The sequence below is a fragment of the Phragmites australis genome, chromosome 5, assembly GCF_958298935.1.
Source record: "Phragmites australis chromosome 5, lpPhrAust1.1, whole genome shotgun sequence".
NCBI lineage: Eukaryota > Viridiplantae > Streptophyta > Magnoliopsida > Poales > Poaceae > Phragmites > Phragmites australis.
The window spans coordinates 43,940,120-43,960,292 of NC_084925.1; the positions used below are offsets into that span (position 1 = coordinate 43,940,120).

The 20,173-nt window shown below is 42.6% G+C and overlaps 1 protein-coding gene across 6 annotated transcripts; it reads left to right on the forward strand.

The window, feature by feature from the left end:
* Positions 1-11,347: 11,347 nt before the first annotated feature.
* LOC133919891 (uncharacterized) lies at positions 11,348-14,670 on the forward strand. Of its 6 annotated transcripts, none has more exons than XM_062364441.1 (4): positions 11,349-11,511; positions 12,790-12,848; positions 13,003-13,081; positions 13,432-14,670. In XM_062364441.1, the coding sequence occupies exons 3-4, from the start codon at positions 13,028-13,030 to the stop codon at positions 14,482-14,484; spliced, it is 1,107 nt and encodes a 368-aa protein (XP_062220425.1). In that variant the 5' UTR covers positions 11,349-11,511; positions 12,790-12,848; positions 13,003-13,027; the 3' UTR covers positions 14,485-14,670. The 6 variants fall into 6 exon arrangements, with proteins under 6 accessions (XP_062220424.1, XP_062220426.1, XP_062220425.1 ...); XM_062364443.1 differs by having other exon boundaries at positions 11,350-11,511; positions 13,003-13,085; XM_062364440.1 differs by lacking the exon at positions 12,790-12,848 and having other exon boundaries at positions 11,348-11,511.
* Positions 14,671-20,173: the final 5,503 nt, after the last annotated feature.

Sequence of the window (20,173 nt, forward strand, 5' to 3'; positions counted from 1 at the left end):
AAAGTGAGACTTAGGTCATGTTATAACTATAATCGTTAAAATTTTGCCTCGTCCAAAGTAGTTGAGCACAACAAGCGCCCGCGGCAACATACTCGGCTTCGGCGGTGGATTGGGCTATAAAATTTTGTTTCTTCCGAGGACCAAGACACCAAAGATCTACCAAGAATTAACAAGTCCCTGATGTGTTCTTCCTATCCACTTTGCAACCGGCATAATCAGAATCTAAATAGCCGATAAGGTCAAAAGATGAACCTTTGGGATACCATAAGCCAAGATAAGAGGTATGGACCAAATATCTAAGAATTTTCTTAACGGCCACTAAATGACACTCTTTTGGAGTGGCTTGAAATCTTACACATATGCACACATTAAGCATAATATCGGGCCTAGATGCACAAAGGTAAAGTAAGTAACCAATCATAGAACGACATACCTTTTGATCTACGGCCTTGCCATCTTTGCTGAAATCAAGATGTCCATTTGCTTGCATAGATGTCTTGATGGGTTTGGCATTCTCTATGTCAAATTTCTTGAGCATATCTTTAATATACTTGGTTTGACATATAAATGTGCCTTCCTTGAGTTGTTTAATTTGAAATCCAAGAAAGAACTTCAACTCTCCCATCATTGACATCTCAAATATTTTAGTCATTACCCTACTAAATTCCTCACAAAGAGTTGATTAGTAGAACTAAATATAATATCATTGACATATATTTGGTAAACAAATAAATCATTATCAACTTTCTTAGTAAAAGGACTAGTATCGGCTTTGCCTATTTCAAAGCTCTTTTTGACAAGAAAATCCCTAAGGCATTCATATCATGCTCTAGGTGCTTGCTTAAGCCCCATAGAGCACCTTATGGGGTTTATAAACGTGTTGAGGATACTTGGGATCTTCAAATCCGGACGGTTTCTCCACATACATTAATTCAGAAATTGGTTAATTGAGAAATACGCTCTTCACATCCATTTGATATAGCTTGAAATCATGATGAGTGGTATAGGCAAGTAATATTCGGATTGACTCGAGCCTAGTTATAGGAGCATAAGTCTCACCAAAATCCAAACCTTCAATTTGTGTAAATCCTTGAGCAACCAGTCTTGCCTTGTCCTTGTCACGATCTCGTTTTCATCTTGTTCGTTGTGGAAAAACCATTTTGTGCCAATCACATTTTGATTTGATCTTTCCATCAAGGACCAGACTTCATTCCTCTTAAAATTGTTCAATTCTTATTGCATGGCCATTACCAATTCGGATCACCAAGTGCATCTTCCACCTTCAAAGGTTTCAAAGAAGAAACAAAGAAGTAATATTTACAAAAATTTGCTATTCTAGAATGAGTGGTTACCCCCTTTTGAATGTCACCAAGGATGTTATCAACGGGGTGATCTCTTTGGACACTTTGATGAACTCTTGGGTGTGGCACTTGGGATTGGGTTTGAGTGTCTTTCACTTTATCATCATCAAGAAATTTGTTAGAGTCATCATGTTCTTGATCTTAATTTTGAATTGATGTTGATGGCTCCACTTGAGTAGATGAAGATGGTTGAGCTTGATCATTATTGGTCATTTGTTGCTCTTGAGATTCTTGAGGTTTGATTTCACCTATTACCATCTTCTTTATCGTCTCGCTTGCAATTTCTTCATCTCCTAAAATATTTGGATCAACTTGCTCCACTTGAGAGCCGTTAGATTCATCAAATGTCACGTCACGCGTGATTTCAACACAACCGGAGGTTTTATTGAAAACACGGTAGGCGTAGGCATTTGATCCATAACCAAGTATAAACATCAACCTTAGGACCAAATTTAGAACTATTGGCTTTCTTATTTAGAATAAAGCATTTATTGCTAAAAACTTTAAAGTAGGATACATTTAGCTTGTTACTTGTTAGAAGCTAGTAGACAATCTTCTTCAAGATCATGTGGAGGTATAAACGATTGATGGCATGGCATGCGATGTTGATCGCCTTCGCCCAAAATTGATCGGAGATCTTATACTCATCAAGCATTGTCCTCGCTGACTCTATGAGGGCCCTATTCTTCCTCTCAATAACCCCATTTTGTTGAGGGGAGTAGGGTGCCGAGAATTCATGCTCGATCCCTTCTTCATCAAGAAACTCTTTAACTTGTGTATTCTTGAACTCATTTTCGTTGTCACTCCTCACTCTTTTTATCTTTACATCAAACTCATTTTGAGATCTTCTCACGATTTTCTTGAATATATGCAGCTTACGTTTTACTCTTATAATGCAAAAAGAATACCCAAGTGAAACGAGTATAATCATCAACAATAACCAAACGATATTTATTACCTCCAATACTTATGTAGGCGATTGGTCCGAATAAATCCATGTGAAGAAGTTCCAATGGCTTTGTGGTCGTCATCACATTCTTGACGGGGTGAGGAGCTCTAACTTACTTTCCCGCTTGACATGCGCTACAAATTCTATCTTTCTCAAAAGAAATATTTGTTAGTCCTAGGATGTGCTTCCCCTTTAGAAGTTTGGATAAATTCCTTATGTCAACATGGGCTAGTCGGCGATGCCATAGCCAACCCATGCTACACTTAGCAATCAAGCAAGTTTTAGGCTTTACTTCATCCGTTGAAAAATCAACAAGATAAAATTTACCCTTCAACCGACCGGTAAAAGTTATTGAGGAGTTATCTCTTCTTGAGACGGTCACACCCTCATGGGTAAAAAAAAATTGTAGCCCATCTCACAAAGTTGTGACACGGACAACAAATTGTAACTAAGAGATTTAACTAACAAGACATTTGAAAAAGAATGATCATTTAAAATGGTAATTTTACCTAAACCAATTAGCTCTCCTTTTCCATCATCACCAAACACAATATTCTTATATGATCCTCCATTTCCTTCAAATGATGAAAACATGATCCTCTCTCTGGTAATATGATTTGTGCAACCGCTATCGATCAACCAACTTGATTCACCGGAGGAATAGGCCTACAAGCACTTCATTTGGATCCTTTAATGTTAGTCACAAGCACTTTTGGTACCTAAATTTATTTGGATCCTTTAATGTTAGTCACAAGCACTTTTGGTACCCACACATTCCTTTTCACAACTCTATCTTTTGTGCGAGCACCAACATATAGAGCAATCACTTTACCAAGGTGGTTTCTCTTAACCACATAAGAAGTATAAAAGGTGGATTCAGGTGCATGGCCCTTGGATTGCTTCGCTTGAGCAGTGTGATTATCTTGCTTGCTTCCTTTGATGAACTTGAGGCATTCCTTACCATTGATAACGACACGCTCACTAGGCTTGTTTGCATACATATCAAATTCAAGATCTCTCTTTTGCTTGTTATCTTTGGCCTCAATGGTCTTGTATAGTGCATCTTTGGATTTCAAGACTTTGATGCACCCATACTTATTTAACCTCTCATTTTCCTTTTGTAATACTTGCAAAGATTCAACATTAATAGCACAAGCATTTATATCAATATTGTAACACCGAGAGTAACCATTACTAGTGGAGCCATTAGAAAGTAAGGTTGCATCTATTCTTGAGGGTGTCAACTTGCACTTCAAGAGTTCTATGAATTTTATCTAAACATGAGAATTCCTTTGAAGTATAGAATTGCTACTCTCAAAACTAGCAATTGAGACATTGGCTCAATCAAGATCTTTAGATAATTTCTCAACTTTCTCCTTTTCTTTAGCAAGGAGCTCCTCGAGTTCAAGATTTCTCTCCTTTTCAAGGATGAGCAAGTCCTCTTGTTTATCGAGAATCTCCTCTTGACTCTCTATTGTATCCATAAGCTCTTTCATTTTAGACATAGCATTTTTACTCAAACCTTTAAGCATGCTTTCACACCCATTTTGACTATCACTATCACTATCTAGGAGTTTGAGTTGTGATTTTACCTTGCGCCCTTTCGCCATAAGACACTTGTGAGTGTCATCGTCGCTTATGTCACCAAAAAGTGATTTTGTCGGTGTAGAGGCACGAATGGCAATGGTGGCGACTCCTTCATCTTCAGAGCCTAAATGTATTTTCTCCAACAACCTGCAGCCACAAACTCACTAGCAAGTAGATCAGAGCAAATTGCTCAAAATCAACTAGAACAATGAAAAACAAGAAAGTAAATGAGACAAAGATTTGTTCCCAAAGTGCGATCACTCCACAAAGAAGTGCTTACGTCTCCGTTAAGGAGCTCACAAAGAGCCGGGTTTCTTTTAACCCTTTCCTCACCCAAGCGACCATAAAGATTGAGCTAGGGTCTCTTACTCAAATCAATGGGTAATACAAACTTGCTCCACTAAAAGATTAGCCAGAAAAGTCAGGGTAAGTCCTCACCCAGGATAGTTTTAGCTGTTTCAGGTCTCTCGGCCTGCATCATAGCCTGTACATCCCGGTGTATCAACAGAGTAAATGGACAAGAGGAAAAGGAGACACAACCCCACTAAAAGATAAGCCAAAAAAATCAAGATACATAAAGCAGGAATGCTAGACCAACATGCTATAACCCCCCCCCCCCTCGCAAAAGAAAAAGAGAAACAGAAAAGTAAAGCCTATTGAGGACTACACATCCAAAGGCCAACCCTGTGAAGCTTCATACGTGTGCGGTGACTGTCCCTGTGGAGTGATGTCTGGCCTAGGAGGCTGTGCAGGTGGTGTCAGTATGCCGGAAGAGTCCTCCAGGCGTATAGCCTAAACTCCCAAACTTGGGGTCTCTCGGACACTGGGCTTCACATGCTTTGACATAAAAAAAAGTGTTGTAGGTCAGTCGTGCCTCGGCCATACTCTCCAGTGGAAGCCATCCAAGGCGGCGCGAATTTGCGCGAGGGTGCCTTGAGCCAAACATCCTCAACTGCGAAGCCAGGGTCAGGTTGCTCCAAGGTACCGAACTAATGGACCCCTGCTCGATGCAGAAGCGCCAAGGCCACCTAGACACTTGAGCCGACATAAGCCTCGGCAGCACTGGCCATCACCCCTACCGCGGACCGGAGTAGTGAAGCGTCTGAACCAAGACGTCAGGGCCAGAGGGCAATGGTGGGCCCTTCGCTCTGAGGCCGACCAAAGTACTATCTACGGCACAGGCAGCCTCCGTGACACACTCGGCCAGCCCTTGGTACTCCACTCGCAGCACGTCCTCCATCGCCTGTGCCGCCCTCAGTTCTTGTTGAACTGTGGCCACCACGATCTGGAGGTCACGGGCATCGCCTTCGGCTGCCACATGGGCTGTGTTGGACTCGTTGATAACCTCCACCGTGACCAGGTAGGCTTCGGTAGCCTCGTAGGTTGCGGCCACAACATGCTTCCATCACGCTATCACATCCCAAAATACTAATAATGTAATTAAGCATGCATGATCGTCATTGCATGTAATTATACATATTTGTTTATAGAGTTGAGTTAAAATATGTTTCAAGTACTTTAGAGATGATTTAGAGCACTTTGAAGAAGCCTTAAATACTTAGAAAAAGATGTAGAGTGAAGATAAGGGGGCACATAAGAAAATTCAGTAAAAACCGCCCTCGTGATCTGATCGGGATTACCCGTGGTCTGATCACCAAGAGTACAACCACGTGGGCTTGCCGCGTGGACTTACCGCGGTCTGACTAGGAGCATTGGCGATCTGGTCGCTAGAGCACAGAGGCTCGACTTAAGTGAATTGATTAAACTCTCTTGCTCTCTCTCACACACTCACTCCCTCACTCTCTTCCCCACTCCACCTTAGAGAGAGAAGGAGAGCTCCACCTCAACATGCATGATGACTGGAGATCGACGGTGGGAACCTCCCCAAGCTCTTCCCGAGCTTCACACCTATTCTCCATCCCTAGAGGCACGCTCATCCAACCTCATGCCTGCACGCTACCCCGGAGCCCGATCTCCGAACTAGAGCTTCTCTGAAGCTTGATCTGCTAGGAAGCTGCCATACACTAAGGTGAGGAATCCCCTACTATTTTCCCGTTGTTTCCAAGCTCGATTCGACCCTCATGTCGTTTAGACCCTAGTTCAACCTAGCCTAGATCCAATCAATGATATATTTTGAGTTTAGCTCAGTGAATATTGTCCAAATCACTTTAGAAGCACTCCACTAGTCCCATAGAGTGCTTTGGTGTCCTTTGTCGCTGAAAATCTCATCGGAATCCTCGCTGACGACCCCGCAAAGTTGCTACCAGCGAAGGCATTGAAGGTCCATCGGGGGTGTTTCTTGCTGGCAGAGCAGAGTTCCACGCCTGGCGGCGGACCAGGAAGCGGTGGGGGAATCATGGTCCCCGTGGATCCCGTCGGCGTGGCGGCCTAGTCCCCAGATGCCCCCGGCCCTCCGGCGGGGATCCAGTTCCACCGTGTGCGCCCGAACGAGTCATAACGACCCTGGAATTATAGTGAGGAATGCTCAATAGTGATGGAGAGGGAAGACACAATGACCGACGGGAGCGTTGGTGAGAGTAGGAGAAAAAGAGGCGAGAATGCTAGATGAGAACGCCCACTGGCTAAGACTCTTGCTTTATCTACCCAAGGAGGAGTCGATTGCCTCCTTCAAGGCACGGGTGCAAGTTCTACGTCGTCTCATCCCACCATCATAGGGAAGTACAACCGCTCTCCACGACCCTTCAATGCCAAGACGTCGCGCGTCCCACTACAACCCAAATAGAACACGATTACATCACTAACTGTAAGTTGTATTTGATGTCCTCCCCATAGGTGATGTTAGGCATTTTTCCTAACCGCTGGACCGACACTCCCAACTTGAAAACCGTCGGAGGGTTGAGGGCCCATGGTCACGGAGCCAAGGGTTGCCGGAGGCCCTGCTCCGAGTAGCACGAGGACAGCCGCACCGCAGGCCATCCTCATAAGGGGTTGCTATTAGAGGTAAGCATCAAGGACCTCGACGCCCCTGGGCTCCGCCGATCTAGGCATGAGGACTATCAGACTCGGGACCCCCTCCGAGGCACCATGGCTCCAGAGGGGTCCCGGAGGCCATGCCTTCGGAGCCCTCCGGACTCTTGGAGCCATTAGACCTTCAGAAAGATCAATCAAGAGAGGGCCTGCAGGGGCGTTCCCTACTTACAATGAAGTGACCGGCATTTAATACCCGTCCAGTGGTAGCCGTCTGACATGCTGGTGCAAGTGGTGGCCGCCTAACATACTGGTGCAAGTGGTGGTGCCTCACACGCTAGTGCAGTAGGGCACCAGAATAGATGATCAGCTGCTGGGACAACCACCTCACTAGCGGAAGCGATGATTCATGGGGTTGTCCCTATGCCATGTTGGACAAGAAAAGAATTTATATGTCTATCAGTCTCATGTGGGCCCGTTTATACATTCACACTCAGAATATCAGTATAAATATTGACCCTTTGCCACCCAGCCAAAGGGAATTGAATTTTCTAAGAACTCTAGTCACTCTTACCTTCTCTACTTCTCCTCAAAACTTGAGCCACTCTTGTGGGCCGGTTCTCATCACACTTTATTCGTGAAAGATATTTTCTTTCACAAATAATTTGTATAACAGTTTTACCCGACACTGATAGTCACTGGCTATCAGCACCGAGTAATCAATAGCAATTTTAAACCGCCACTGATAGCATGTTCTATAGTAGTGTTAAACAAAAAATGTACTTTATACTAGATAATTTGAACAAATGTTGCAGTTTGCACCATGTTTGGGCTCTGACCGGCTGACTCTCTTTGATCATGCGTTTTTTACCAACAGTTACATTGGTAATTTGGTGTGGGAGGCAAGGCACCTCAGCCGCCATGTTGGACAAGAGGAAGAACACATAGGACAGGGAAGACGGCTCCGCCTCCACTCCAGTATAACATTACTATAAGGAATTTGGGGGTTTCATTTGATCTCTAATCTTGCAGGAGTTATGCCAGTCGATTCGGAAGAGTTTCGACAATCCTTGACATCTGTTGCTGTGACGGTCACGTGACATCCTTTTGTCATCCCGTGTGCCTGAGTCTTTCGAGACGTATGTCGAACACACATGCGACAACCTGGTGATGAGTTTGAAGGGGCAAACCAAACAAGTTTGTTGCGCCTCAAAGGGGACACGTCACACGACCGAATAGATAGCGGCCCAACCAGGACCGTACCGCAGTATACAGGATCCTATGTAAAATTAAAATTAAATCTTTTCTCGAATATAATTGTATGTGTACAATTAAAAATAAAATTAATTAATGTTATATGTGGTCAATATTTATAAATAAAAGAGGAATTTTGAAAAACTCATAAAAATATAATAATATCTAAACCTCTACTTGACAAGCACTAATTACCACTTATTAAACATAATGGAATGATATTTGTGGAATATCACATCTTTTCTTTTTCTACGGCTATGAGGATAAAGCGCACGCACGCACACACCACACTCACATACTCACTCCTACAAATAATATTATTGAAAATACTCATGTGTAATTCAAGGACACTAGGATTTAAACTTTGGTGGCTGAAGTCGTATTCTGATGTATAATATTGCAACTAGAGAAAATAAATCTAGGTGAGTTGTGGTTTATGAAGAGTTTATTTATATTCTATATGCTATACCATATTGTCCAATTTAAACGGGTGATGAAAATTTAGTTGCACCTAAAGGCTAAAACATGCTTAGTACTAGTAGTATAGTTCTATTTAATCTTCATATGAAAATTCATGAGACGTAGTTGTTCACAGTGAGATAAATGATCAAGTTAACGGACTGCTGACCTAATTAATAACCTAAAATTACATAAATTAAATTGGTAAGTAGGATTAATGATCACATAGAACCATTACAGGATAGGGATCTTGTGCGGTCGCCCATTTTGTACATGCTAATCGATGGCTCTGGGCCTAACTTGCCTTATCCTGGCTTAATGATGAAATCGCCTGAATAATCATCACTATACGTGACATTTTCATTATTCGTCATGAAGGCTTTTCTCACATAAACTCAAATTTCTTGTAGTGAGAAAACCATAACCAATTAAATGGTTGAGGTGGCCATGCTCCCTATTCCTCTTCAGTGTAAACTGCATGCCCTATATCATTCAGAAATGCATGATCCAAATTCCAAAGCCATGGTCTAAGCATGGTTTAAACTGCAATAATTGTCGTAAAGTTCATGGTTCAAAGTGTAATTTTTCTTAAATATAGTTTAAAGTGCACCAAGAGAGATATATAAACCCCCAGTTCGAACTAAAGTTTACTCCATATTTATCACAGAGTGACATGCAGGTTATTAAGTTCAATTTTAGTTTATGACACCGACAAATTTAATTTTGCATATTGATCTCTCGATTAAGAAAAAGAGTTTAAATAATTTTTGAGACCAAAGTCACCAAACTAAGCGTACGAGTGGAGTTAGAAAAACAGAGGGTGGGGAGAGATCACCACATACCAACACCAACACCAACACCAACACCTCTCTTTTCGATTCTCTATCCTGATCACCTCCGTGGGGTCCGCTATTAGGTTTTAGATTTCTTGGAGAATGGCTGCGTTGTTGTGATGCCACCCACACAACACAAATTCTCTTCGTGCATGTCTGTGTGCCATGCGTTCGGTCCATCTAAAAATGCCAATCCAACCTTATCCCCACTAGATTTGATCCAAACCCATTATTTTGTCAGGACTCTCTCAATACCCTAATATAGCTAGTTTCTTATACATTAATTAGATATTCATATAAGTACAAAATTAATATGACAAGCTATTTAAAGAGGGGAGAGATGAAACTTATTTGTTATAAAAGAAACTAGCTAGTTGAACTATCTACGACCTAAAACACCGTATTTAGGTACTGCAGTTTTTTTTCTAATGCTCCCTCTTCATATTTGATCATTTACGCCCTCCATGACACAAGCATTGCTCACCATTTTCTCTCTGTAAAGTAACATAGACACATAGTTGGCCACATGATCAAAATGATAATTTTAATCATACTACATACAACCATTAATTGTCTTAAAAGATCTAAAGAAACAACATATAAATACTATACATTATAAACTTATTTCTTAACACTAATTTTTTACTTTCTCTTCTTTAAGATATCAACTAAGAAACAAAGTATTAGAAGTGATCTCATGTTGTTTGCAAGAATCTTCCAGCCTAATATCCGTCCTCTGATCTCTGCAAAAACGCAGTGGCCAAACTGAACAAAGACTCTCTTGCTATGATTGTTTTTTGTCTCCAATAGTCTATAGTGGATAGGAGAACAAATTATTCTAAATTTCTAATCACCTAAGATAGTGCAGAAAAACTTTATCCTAAACTTAAATATACACTTTTTTTATATCACTATCCCATGAAAATTTAATTGTTAACTGTTAGGGAACAGGGCTCCCCCAACTGTCACCCCCACCTCCCCTGATTTCAATATATGTAATCATTGTAAATTGTACAGATTTTGGTCTTAGTTTGGTGTTTTAGTGTGTTTTTTTTCAAAAACTATAGTTATATGGTAAAAACATATATTCATAATTTGTACTTCTGGATGCAACGATATAGTCCAAAATATCTCATATCACGCTATAACAACAAAATCCTTTGCTATTTTCTTTTCAAGATTATATCAGGACTTAGTAAGAGCGGAGCGTCTCGAATATCTCATGCAGGGAGAATAGGCTTTTGTTTTTGGCCTCGGTCACTTTTTTCTTTTGTTTTTTTTTTTTCATGTTTTGTCACCCTTCGGGTTTCATTTGAAAAGGAAGCAGACAGACGCTTGCTCGAGGTAAAAACACAACGCTTGCGCCTCAGCAGCGAACAAAATCCGTTGACCACGCATAAAAACACCAAAATTAGCCAGCCCTAGATAAAACCAGGGAGGAGAATATTCTTCTCTGCAGTTCCGGCGGAGTACACACGTCCGGTGAACGTCCCGTGGAGGAGGGCGCCCCGACTTGACTCCGGTGGTTACCCCATAGTGGCGTCACTCCTCCAAGGCGCTCGCTGCTTGAGCGCGGCCCACGGATCTAGCCACCCGTCGCATCGATTTCCCACGGCGGCCCGCTCCGCCCGTGCGGGCATCGGTCCACGGACCCCGCCCACGCACCTGCCACCCCTAACGAGCCGTAATTGCAACGCGAACCCACAACGGTTCGGCGTCAAATTCTATAAAAAATACTCTACGTATTTATTTTCTCTTTCTTTTCGACCTAATTATTAAATCAAATCACGAGAAATGATATAGGTAAGATTTTAGAAAAATCTTTCTAAACAGCGTCTATAAACTTACTGTCTAACGGTTCGACGTAGACTTGGGTCCCTCTCTCCAATCTCGTGGCCCCACCCGTCATCCCCCACCCCCAAATCTTTTGCGTCCATTTCCCAAGTCCCGTTTCGTTTTATCTTCCTTTTTTTCTCTCTCTTTAAGCGAGGAAACTGTTCCTGTTTTAAGTTGCGTCCCCTTCTCTTCTACGTTGCGTCCGCCGTCTCCCACTCCGTCGTCACCCGACACTCGCGACCTCGCGCTCGCCGCCGGGATCCGGCTCCTTTGCACCCGCCTCGGCAACTCCGCCGCGGTCTAGGTACGGCCCGTGACTCCTAATTCGGGCATGTCTGATCTGGCTGGTTGGGTTGAATTGGTGGTTTGGTTTGCCGAGAATAGTGGCTTCTAGGTCCTGAAATGGTGGGATGAGGTGCTTCGTTTACGGTTCTGGTTGTGTGTATGGACTCGGATGGGAGAAAAATGGCTTGTTTTTGACGAATTTTGTGTGTTCCCGTGGTGATTTGAGTGTTTTTTTTTGTTGGTTAGAGCGGAAACGGCCGCGGCTTGGGGAAAACTTTGGGTGCTTATGGGTCAATTTCGGGAAATTTCAGGTGGGAATGGTTGGGGTAGGGATCTCGCAAGGGGTGACCAGAATTGATCCTTCATGTGGAAATTTAGGCGCTTGTGGTTAAGAATTCTTTGGTCTTGGACCTAAATTGAAGATAGCTGAGCGGAAGAGACTATTTTTTTTATCCAACTTTGAGTTAATGGAGCAGTAACTTGCCTATTAAGTCGATAGAATTTTTCATTTGTGTGTACATTAGAACATGTGTCACGAAGCTAATAAAGATCCATTTCGTGAATTCGTTGTTGCGTCAATTGGTAGTCCCATTTAAGTGTAGACGATCCAGAATTCTGATAGGGAATTCAGGTCAATCGCATGTGCTTATCATTTAAGGTCGTGATTCTTTCCGTGACGTGCAGGTAAAGAGTTCCTGCTTATTTCTTAATACATTGTTGAGTGGATAAGGTGGTTGTAGTTAGAAAAAAAAGTTGCATCCTTTTGCCACTGAGATTGTATTGAGAATGGTGAATTTTGGACCAAGCTGTGGCAAAAGAGGATCCTTTTGCCAAGTCCGATCCATGTGCTGGTGATCTGTATGGAGGACCAAGAGCAAAGTAAAACTAAAGAAACTATCTTTGCTTCAAATTCTTTTCTTGTGCTGGTCATTTAGCATTATTCTCAAAAGGATGGAATCATTGGCACAAGTGCAGTATCAAATGATTCTCTCGATCTTTTCTATTAAAAAGCCGTATGCTGTTGTTTTTTCCCTTCTAATATGGTAGATCACTAGATCTGAGAGGAGACATGAGATGCTCCATGTAGGCCGCTAGTTTTCCCTTTTGTTCTTATCTGGCTTCGGCTTGTGACTTTTTTAATGGGGAATGTAGATCACATCTAACATGTTCCATTGATTTGATTATTTAATGCTTCCGGTTGATCCAACTGCTGCCTGCCTGATCAGTTTGGATCCCATAAAGTCTATCTGTAACTTCTCCTGCCTTGTTTGCTTTATCCACCATTTTGGATCTGAAGTTTGATAGCTTGTCTAAGAAGAGGGAACAGTCTTGCAGGGGTAAAGCTGCATTTCACTGGTAATGATGCTAATTAATGTTTAAATTGCCCTTACTGGGAGAGTCAATTTATTTAGTTTGCATTCCCTGCAGACTCTGATGTTTGCTTTTTTATTTTTATTTTGAGTGATGCATATTAAGGGATCTGTGACTCATTCATACCATGATTTTTCAGATTAGACCTACCTGATGCCATCTGAATGGTATGGGCAGTGGGTGGTCTCAGCAGTCAGTACCTAAGGAAATTGTCGCCTGTAGGTAGTAAGGCAATGGAGATTTGTGTTTCTGTTTAATGCTTAAGCTTTCCCATTTAACTGTCCATCTAATGCACTTTTCTCATTACCCTTTTCGCTGTTGATTCTGTTTGGCAAACTATGAGGATGCATAGATGTTATAATATCGAACTCTTTGACATGGCTAAGTTAGATTGGCAATGTGAGTTCTCACCGGTGCAGTTCTTAGTGGTCTTTCACATAGCCCTCAACCAATTCTGCACATGTCTTGATAATCTCTCACGGTCTCACCCCGTCTTGCTTATAAGAAGCCTTCTGTTATCATTATCCATTGTTCCATGTAAAGAACATAACCATGCCTTTCTTGACAGATTTTCGAGGAAATGGCAAGAAGTGCTAGAGCAAGGAGGCATGTAGCTCGTCATCTCAGGCCCAACCCATATCCCATTCCTTCGTACCGATGGAAGGCGATGAAAGATTCCAACCGAAAGAAAATACTGCCAGCTGCGCACAAGATGGACTGGGAAGATGCCAACTGTTCTGTGTGCATGGAATACCCCCATAATGCTGTTCTCCTCCTCTGTTCATCTCATGATAAGGGATGTCGCCCTTACATGTGTGGATCTAGCTACCGCCACTCGAATTGCCTTGATCAGTTCAAGAAGGCCTACACCAAGGGTGCATTGCTCGAGGAAGTTCCCGCCAATAGTGTTGGGAGTAACCTAGACTCAGCACCATTGACTGCAGGTGAAAAAACCGAGTCCATTGACCTTGCATGCCCGTTGTGTCGTGGCAAGGTGAAAGGGTGGACAGTGGTAGAACCAGCTCGAAGCTATCTCAATGGAAAAAGGAGAACATGCATGCAGGACGGCTGCTCGTTTGTGGGGACCTATAAGGAACTCAGCAAGCATATCAAGTCAGAGCACCCTCTTGCAAAGCCAAGGGAAGTGGATCCAGTCCTTGAACAGAAGTGGAGATTACTCGAGATTGAAAGAGAGAGGCAAGATGCGCTCAGTACTATTACTGCCACTATGGGGAGGGCTGTTGTTTTTGGTGACTATGTGCTAGACTTGGAGGATGGAGTGGACTTGGAGGATGTAGAAAGTGATGCTGATGCTGATGCTGATGATGGCCATGGGACGGAAAACACTCGAAGGATGCTATTATTTATAATGCGTCAAGTTGCTCAGCATCATCAGAACCAAAGGCTTCAGAATGCAAACGGTGCATCTGACAGCGCAGAGGAGAATTATGTGATGAGCAGCAGTGCCAATGGAACCACACCTTACCCTTACCCCTTGGAAGGCGAGGATGAGGATGGTACGGTTATGACCGGAGGCAGAAGCACTGATGTGCTCAGACCAGAGCGGCGGCGGCGGCGCCACCGTAGGAACCGTGGAAGATTGTTTTTAGGTGCTAATTGAGAAGACAGGCTTTTACCACCAGAGGAGCACATGCACAAATGATTCCCTGCTGTCTGGCATTCATCAATTTCAGCCTCAGTTTACTTTTCATGATCATGTACGATGTAGTTATCTTAACATCAGCTCATTGTTTCCCATCGATGTCTGTTCTCACATTCTTTGTTGAAAAGGAAAATACCGCATCCATCTTGTGCTGTTTGTGTAGCCTTATTTCTGTCGTTACCACTGATTCAGTTGCTATGCTGATCCTGCAGAGATTGAATTTAGAGGTCGCATAAACATTTGTTCTGCAGCATGAAGTTCAGTTGAGAATTGCGCATGTGCTGGTCTGGGAGTCTGGGTCTGCCGACCAGAAGCGGTAGTCCTTCCCAGACAGTACCAACTATGAACACAATGCAATGCAGTGTACTTGGCAATTCAACGCCTACACCACCATATAAACTCGAACCCTTCAATCTTGACAACAGTTAGAACACACAACGTGAAGAGCTTGTGTTATAAGGATCAAAACTGATACAATTCAAATATTTGTCACTGTTGACTAAACACGTATATCAAGATAGTACCATGTCAGTGTTTTCTATGCGTTACGATAGTAGTGGTGAAAGAAAATCCAATTCAAATATCTCAACGTAAAAGGAAAATGTTTCACTTTGAAAGGAAAGACTCCAGCTAGCTATATGAGATCGAACTTCTTCCATCACTCTATCTACGATATTCATTGCACCATGATTGAAGTCTCCCTCCTGGGTTCCCGTGGTTCCTATGCCGCCCCATTTCCTGGTCCTTTTCTTTTAGTGCTTCGACCCGAAGCGATAGCTTGACACGTTTTCCGTGGATAAGATGGCAGCGCTCCAACCCACTAAAGAATGGGACGGCAGTGGTCCGAATGAGCTCAGAAAGAGAAGGTAAGTCCTTGACCGTAATTCTTCCCATATAGAGAGATAAAGAAGATGCCTCTGTACATATTCTGGTACATTATTTGAATCCTTTCGATGTAGGAACCATAGCTCAGACTGATGATCCCTCTCTCTCCTTAGGTCACCCAAAGTCAAAAGGTTAGCTTGCTTATTTGGCTAAACCATCCAAACAAGACAAGAAAATACGGCACCGACATTCCCAATGGTAGTCAAGTTCACTGTAATAGGTTCTTTGAGCTATGATCCACTGTTGAATCAGCAGTAACGAAGTAAGTGAATTATTCATCGAGAACTTCCTATGGCATTCAGCCTTTCCCTTCAGCTTAGCGCCCTCACTTCCTCAGCCTGTCGGTCGGCCCGGGCGCCTAGAGGTGTGGTATGTACTCTTAGAACATATCTTTCGATAGTTTGACGAGCTCTTCATCAATGATACACTTGCGGAATTCGTTGCGAAGAGGCGGCTCGGTAGGGATGGAATGGTCAATCGTCAAGTCAAGGATGACTTCTTTGTTGGCGAAACGATGGGGGAGAGAAAGCACGCCAGTGATTCTCTGAGCCGGTCTTCATTTCCAAATGACAGCACCTTTTTCTCCTCCTTGTCCAAACAGAAGGAATATGAGACAATTTGAGCTGGGCGGAAAGCCCATATCTCTCTTATCCATTTAGAACATATGGATCTATTTATAAGAAGCCCTATTTAAGACGGTTGTTGCCATCATTGTGTATGCGTCATGGCACCCACATCAAGTGATGCAGAAGGAAGATGAGGACAGGTATATTTATGCCATGCAGTCTGCACTCACTCTAACACAAACCCCAAAGGCTCCTAAGCTCCATCATTGACAAGGGACTTACCTCTTGGAGAGAATCCAAATCCAAGATGGATACCTGATTCACCAAACCATATGATTTAAATAGAAAATAACAAAAATGCCTTTAGAAATTAACTCAAATATTCTAGAACGTACCGTAAATAGGTGGTAAGATATACTATTTTGTAAGAATAAAATTAGAAATTATGTCTTAAAAAATATGAAGTGATAGGTATTTGAAAACAAATAAAGTAGTTAAAAGTGACAAGTATTGAAAAACAGAAAGAGTACTTGTGAAGACAACTCTAAATCTTCAACGGCTGCATTTCCGCAACATGTCCAGCAAAACCACGCATCCAAGTATGAGCTACGACAGCATACCATTAGTGGGCACATTTGAGCTGGAGCAATACCGTGGCCGCTTCCATCAATACCATGGACTGCCACACTATAAATATGGCCAATGGCCCAACCAAAGGTACGCCTGTTAATGTGGCCAATACCATGTCGATAATGCCACACTTTGGAGATCATCCCTCAACTCCTGTTAGAGAACAGGCCGCTACTTCTTCCTAATGGTTGTAGGCACGCCATAACAAACAGGAGATGCGCCAATCAGAAGTGGAAGCCTGCAAGCACGCCTAGCTTCACTTAGATATGAAGTTATTCGACTCCGCTTTCAGCTGCAGCACTTGGTCCTATAATTTATCTGTTGCGACTTCTTCCCTCGTGTGCCTTTTCGTCTTGTACTACCATTTCCCTTGGCAGCAATATTCATGGATTCAAATTCTTGTGTTAGTTGGCAACTTTGTGAGCAACTGTTGTCATCTGCGGAACTTTCTTGCAACCATGAATGGAGCAAAGCTTTACTGAACCGATCAATATCCTTATCTGAAACATCCCAGAGATTTGCAACGACAGCAAGGGAACCAGCTAATAAATAGGACAGAGGGGCCCCTCGAGGAGCAAACTCCCTTTGCAATGCAGTGTTCCACTGCTGCATCCCATAAGAAGAGCAGCAGCAGCACAGCAGCACAGTTATTCAACCAACTGCTGTTTTTGTTCTCCGCACTCGTATAACAGGTATCTAAACAATACCACTAAAGAAAGAGTATATGAACAATAATAGACAGTAACAGCATAAGCAACTGATTGTCAATGCCATTAGGCACTTTAAAACATTATTGGCTCTGGCACCACAAGCGAAGTAGTCCCCACTGATGTTGTATGTCACTGTGCTAGTACGTCTAACTAGTCATATAGCCTGAAGTCACACCATTTAGTGTAATCCAGTGACGAAAGATTTCAATAAAAGCTGGGCTCAGAGCATTTTATTTAAAAGAACTTCACTGGACGCTATGCCAGTACTATATTAGTAATTGAGCTTGGGCTACCACACAGTTAAAAAAGAACTTACCTGCGATGCATCAGGCTCGCAATAGGGAGAGGGGGGGGGGGGGGGAGGCAACTACTGAAGGAATGGAACTTCAAATAACTGGGACACAAGTACTGATAAAAACATCCAACAAAATGAAAAGAAAAAAACTATTAATCTTCTGGGAATACCACTTCCATGTCCAAAGTAGAGGAAAAGATCATGATTCATCAAAGCCAAGACCAGCTCTTCAGCTGTTTGAGCATCCCCATGCCTTCGTTTTTCGAGAGTTTGACACTCCATGCCATCGCTGACTGTGAGTGAAAGGTCATGGTTACCACCCTCCTTCTAAGGGTATGAGGTATTTCAGGTATTTTCACAAAAGAACTGACATGCTAGGACTTTTAAAAGCTTTAACCTCTTGTCATGGGCCATTCGCTGCCGGAGTCAGTTGATAGAGATCTAGTGATTTTAGTTCTTGATATCAATGTGCAGGCGAGCAACAAGATGGCTTTACTGGTAGCTATTATTTTTCTCATGTGATTTAATATGCCAACATCATTGATATTTCTTAAGGCTTTTGAGTCTGCATGTAAATCTTGATAGAATCTTCGCTTGATTGCTTAATTTTCTGGTAGGGGTGAATATCGTGAATGCTGTTATCTATCATATGTATTTAGCTTGTCTTGGTCCAATTCAATTTCCTTTTGTGGTAAATAACTAAATGTTTAGAGAAAGTAGAAGTTTTAATGGCTACATCTTGCACATTTAGATTTCCTAGTCATCTTATCATCTATCCTGCTGGGCTACATCTCCGTATTGACTGTGCTTCAAGTTATTTCATCCCTTGTTAAAAGAAATGGTATGTCACACTCCGTATCTGAGCATAGAACACATCAACGATGGCATCATGTTGCTGAAGAGACTGCTCCTGACGAATAATAGAAAGGTAAAGAGCATCTCCAGATGGCTCATACTTCTGACAAAGATGAGTGTCTGAAAGTAAGAACATAAGATAGAATTGTGTTGTTAATGATGATTGATTGATGGAATTGTTATTTGTAGCCTTATGTGGGCTTTGACGTCCACTGGGCGCCTTCGGTCAGTCTCGTGACTGAGCCGCGGGTCACTCTTCGGCCTTCACTCGAAGGTTCGTCATGGTCTTTGCCCATCCTGGCCCCCGACGTTGCAAATCGACCTTCGGACGGATCCGAAGGCACGCCAGAGCCTTCGCCTACACGGGCGGGTGAAGTCGCAGATCAACCTTCCGACCAAAGACCCGTCCTAGCCTTCGCCTACACGGGCGTGTGAAGTTGTGGATCAACCTTCGGCCTCCGACCGAAGGCCCGCCATAGCCTTCGCCTGCATTTTCTGAAATACAACTGCAACATTCATCAGTGCTCAGCCACCGGCGGACTTCAACTTGCCATCCGAAGGGGTATGAGAGATCATCCCCCAACACTCAACATGTTTTAATCATGTTTGATTATGTTCATGGCTAACCGACAGTTATCATCCAGTGTTCATTCCATTCACACCGAACCATCCGATGAGTTAAACATTCTCTTCTTTTCACTGGAAATGCTCCGGTGCAACTATCTCTGTTATCACTGGACTATCCGGTGAGTTGATCTTCATTCTTCAATACTTACAGTCGGCTCTGCAAGAAATGCTCTGGTGTTATATTTCAATGTACACAAACCAAGCACCGGACCTTCTGGTGGGTTGATCTTCAGTCTTCTGTACTTGCATTCTTCCTTGCAAAAAATGCTCAAATGTTACTCAGTGCAGATCACCAGACTATCAGATGAGGTCATCAATCTTCTCCCCCTTTGTTAGAAATACTCCAGTGCGTTCAACATACAGAGCACCGGATATTCCAGTAAAATCATCAGTCTTCACTTTGCCTCTGGACACAATGCTCCGATGAGTTCAACTTCTGAACACCGGACCATCTGGTGAAGCCAATTCTCCCCGAACTTCTCCAATTTAATCAATCTTTCCCGACCATAGTGGCTTATTAATGTATTGCATCTATAAGACCTACTAACATATATTCTTGACAAACATGTTAATTCCAATAGCTTTAGTGTTATTAATCACCAAAATCACAAACATAACTTAATATAATTATTTTCGTTGTACCCTTACACGGATCAAAACCGGTATCCTATCAGAAAACCAAAAAAAGTAGTATACATGCACAATTTTCACAGAAAGATGATAAATTTTGGAGAAATGTAAGCCAAGCCAACCAAAGGCTGAAAACAGAACACGACTAGCTAGTACAGTAGATTGGACCAGACCAAAATCACCAAATTGGCTCTTCCAGTCTACTCCCTCCGTCCCACAATGACTTGATTTTAAGGATTCAAAATTTGTCCCATAAAAACTTGATTTCTAGCCAATTCGTACTGCAAAGACTAGGCGCTATTACTGCTCTCGAATTCAGTCTCGGCTCCAGCCCCCAATTCACGCCATAGTTATTACTGTGCATTGTGAAATTGTTATAATTCTTATAAAGTGTTGAAATCAAAAATATAAAACCATGGCTATGTTTTGTGCTGTTATAAGTTTCCTCG

Excerpts from the sequence above, each read along its gene's own strand:
- LOC133919891 (XM_062364440.1), top strand. The coding sequence starts at position 13,028 with ATGGTATGGGCAGTGGGTGGTCTCAGCAGTCAGTACCTAAGGAAATTG. Across the intron at positions 13,082-13,431 it reads ACCTAAGGAAATTGTCGCCT|ATTTTCGAGGAAATGGCAAG; the intron begins GTAGGTAGTAAG and ends CTTTCTTGACAG.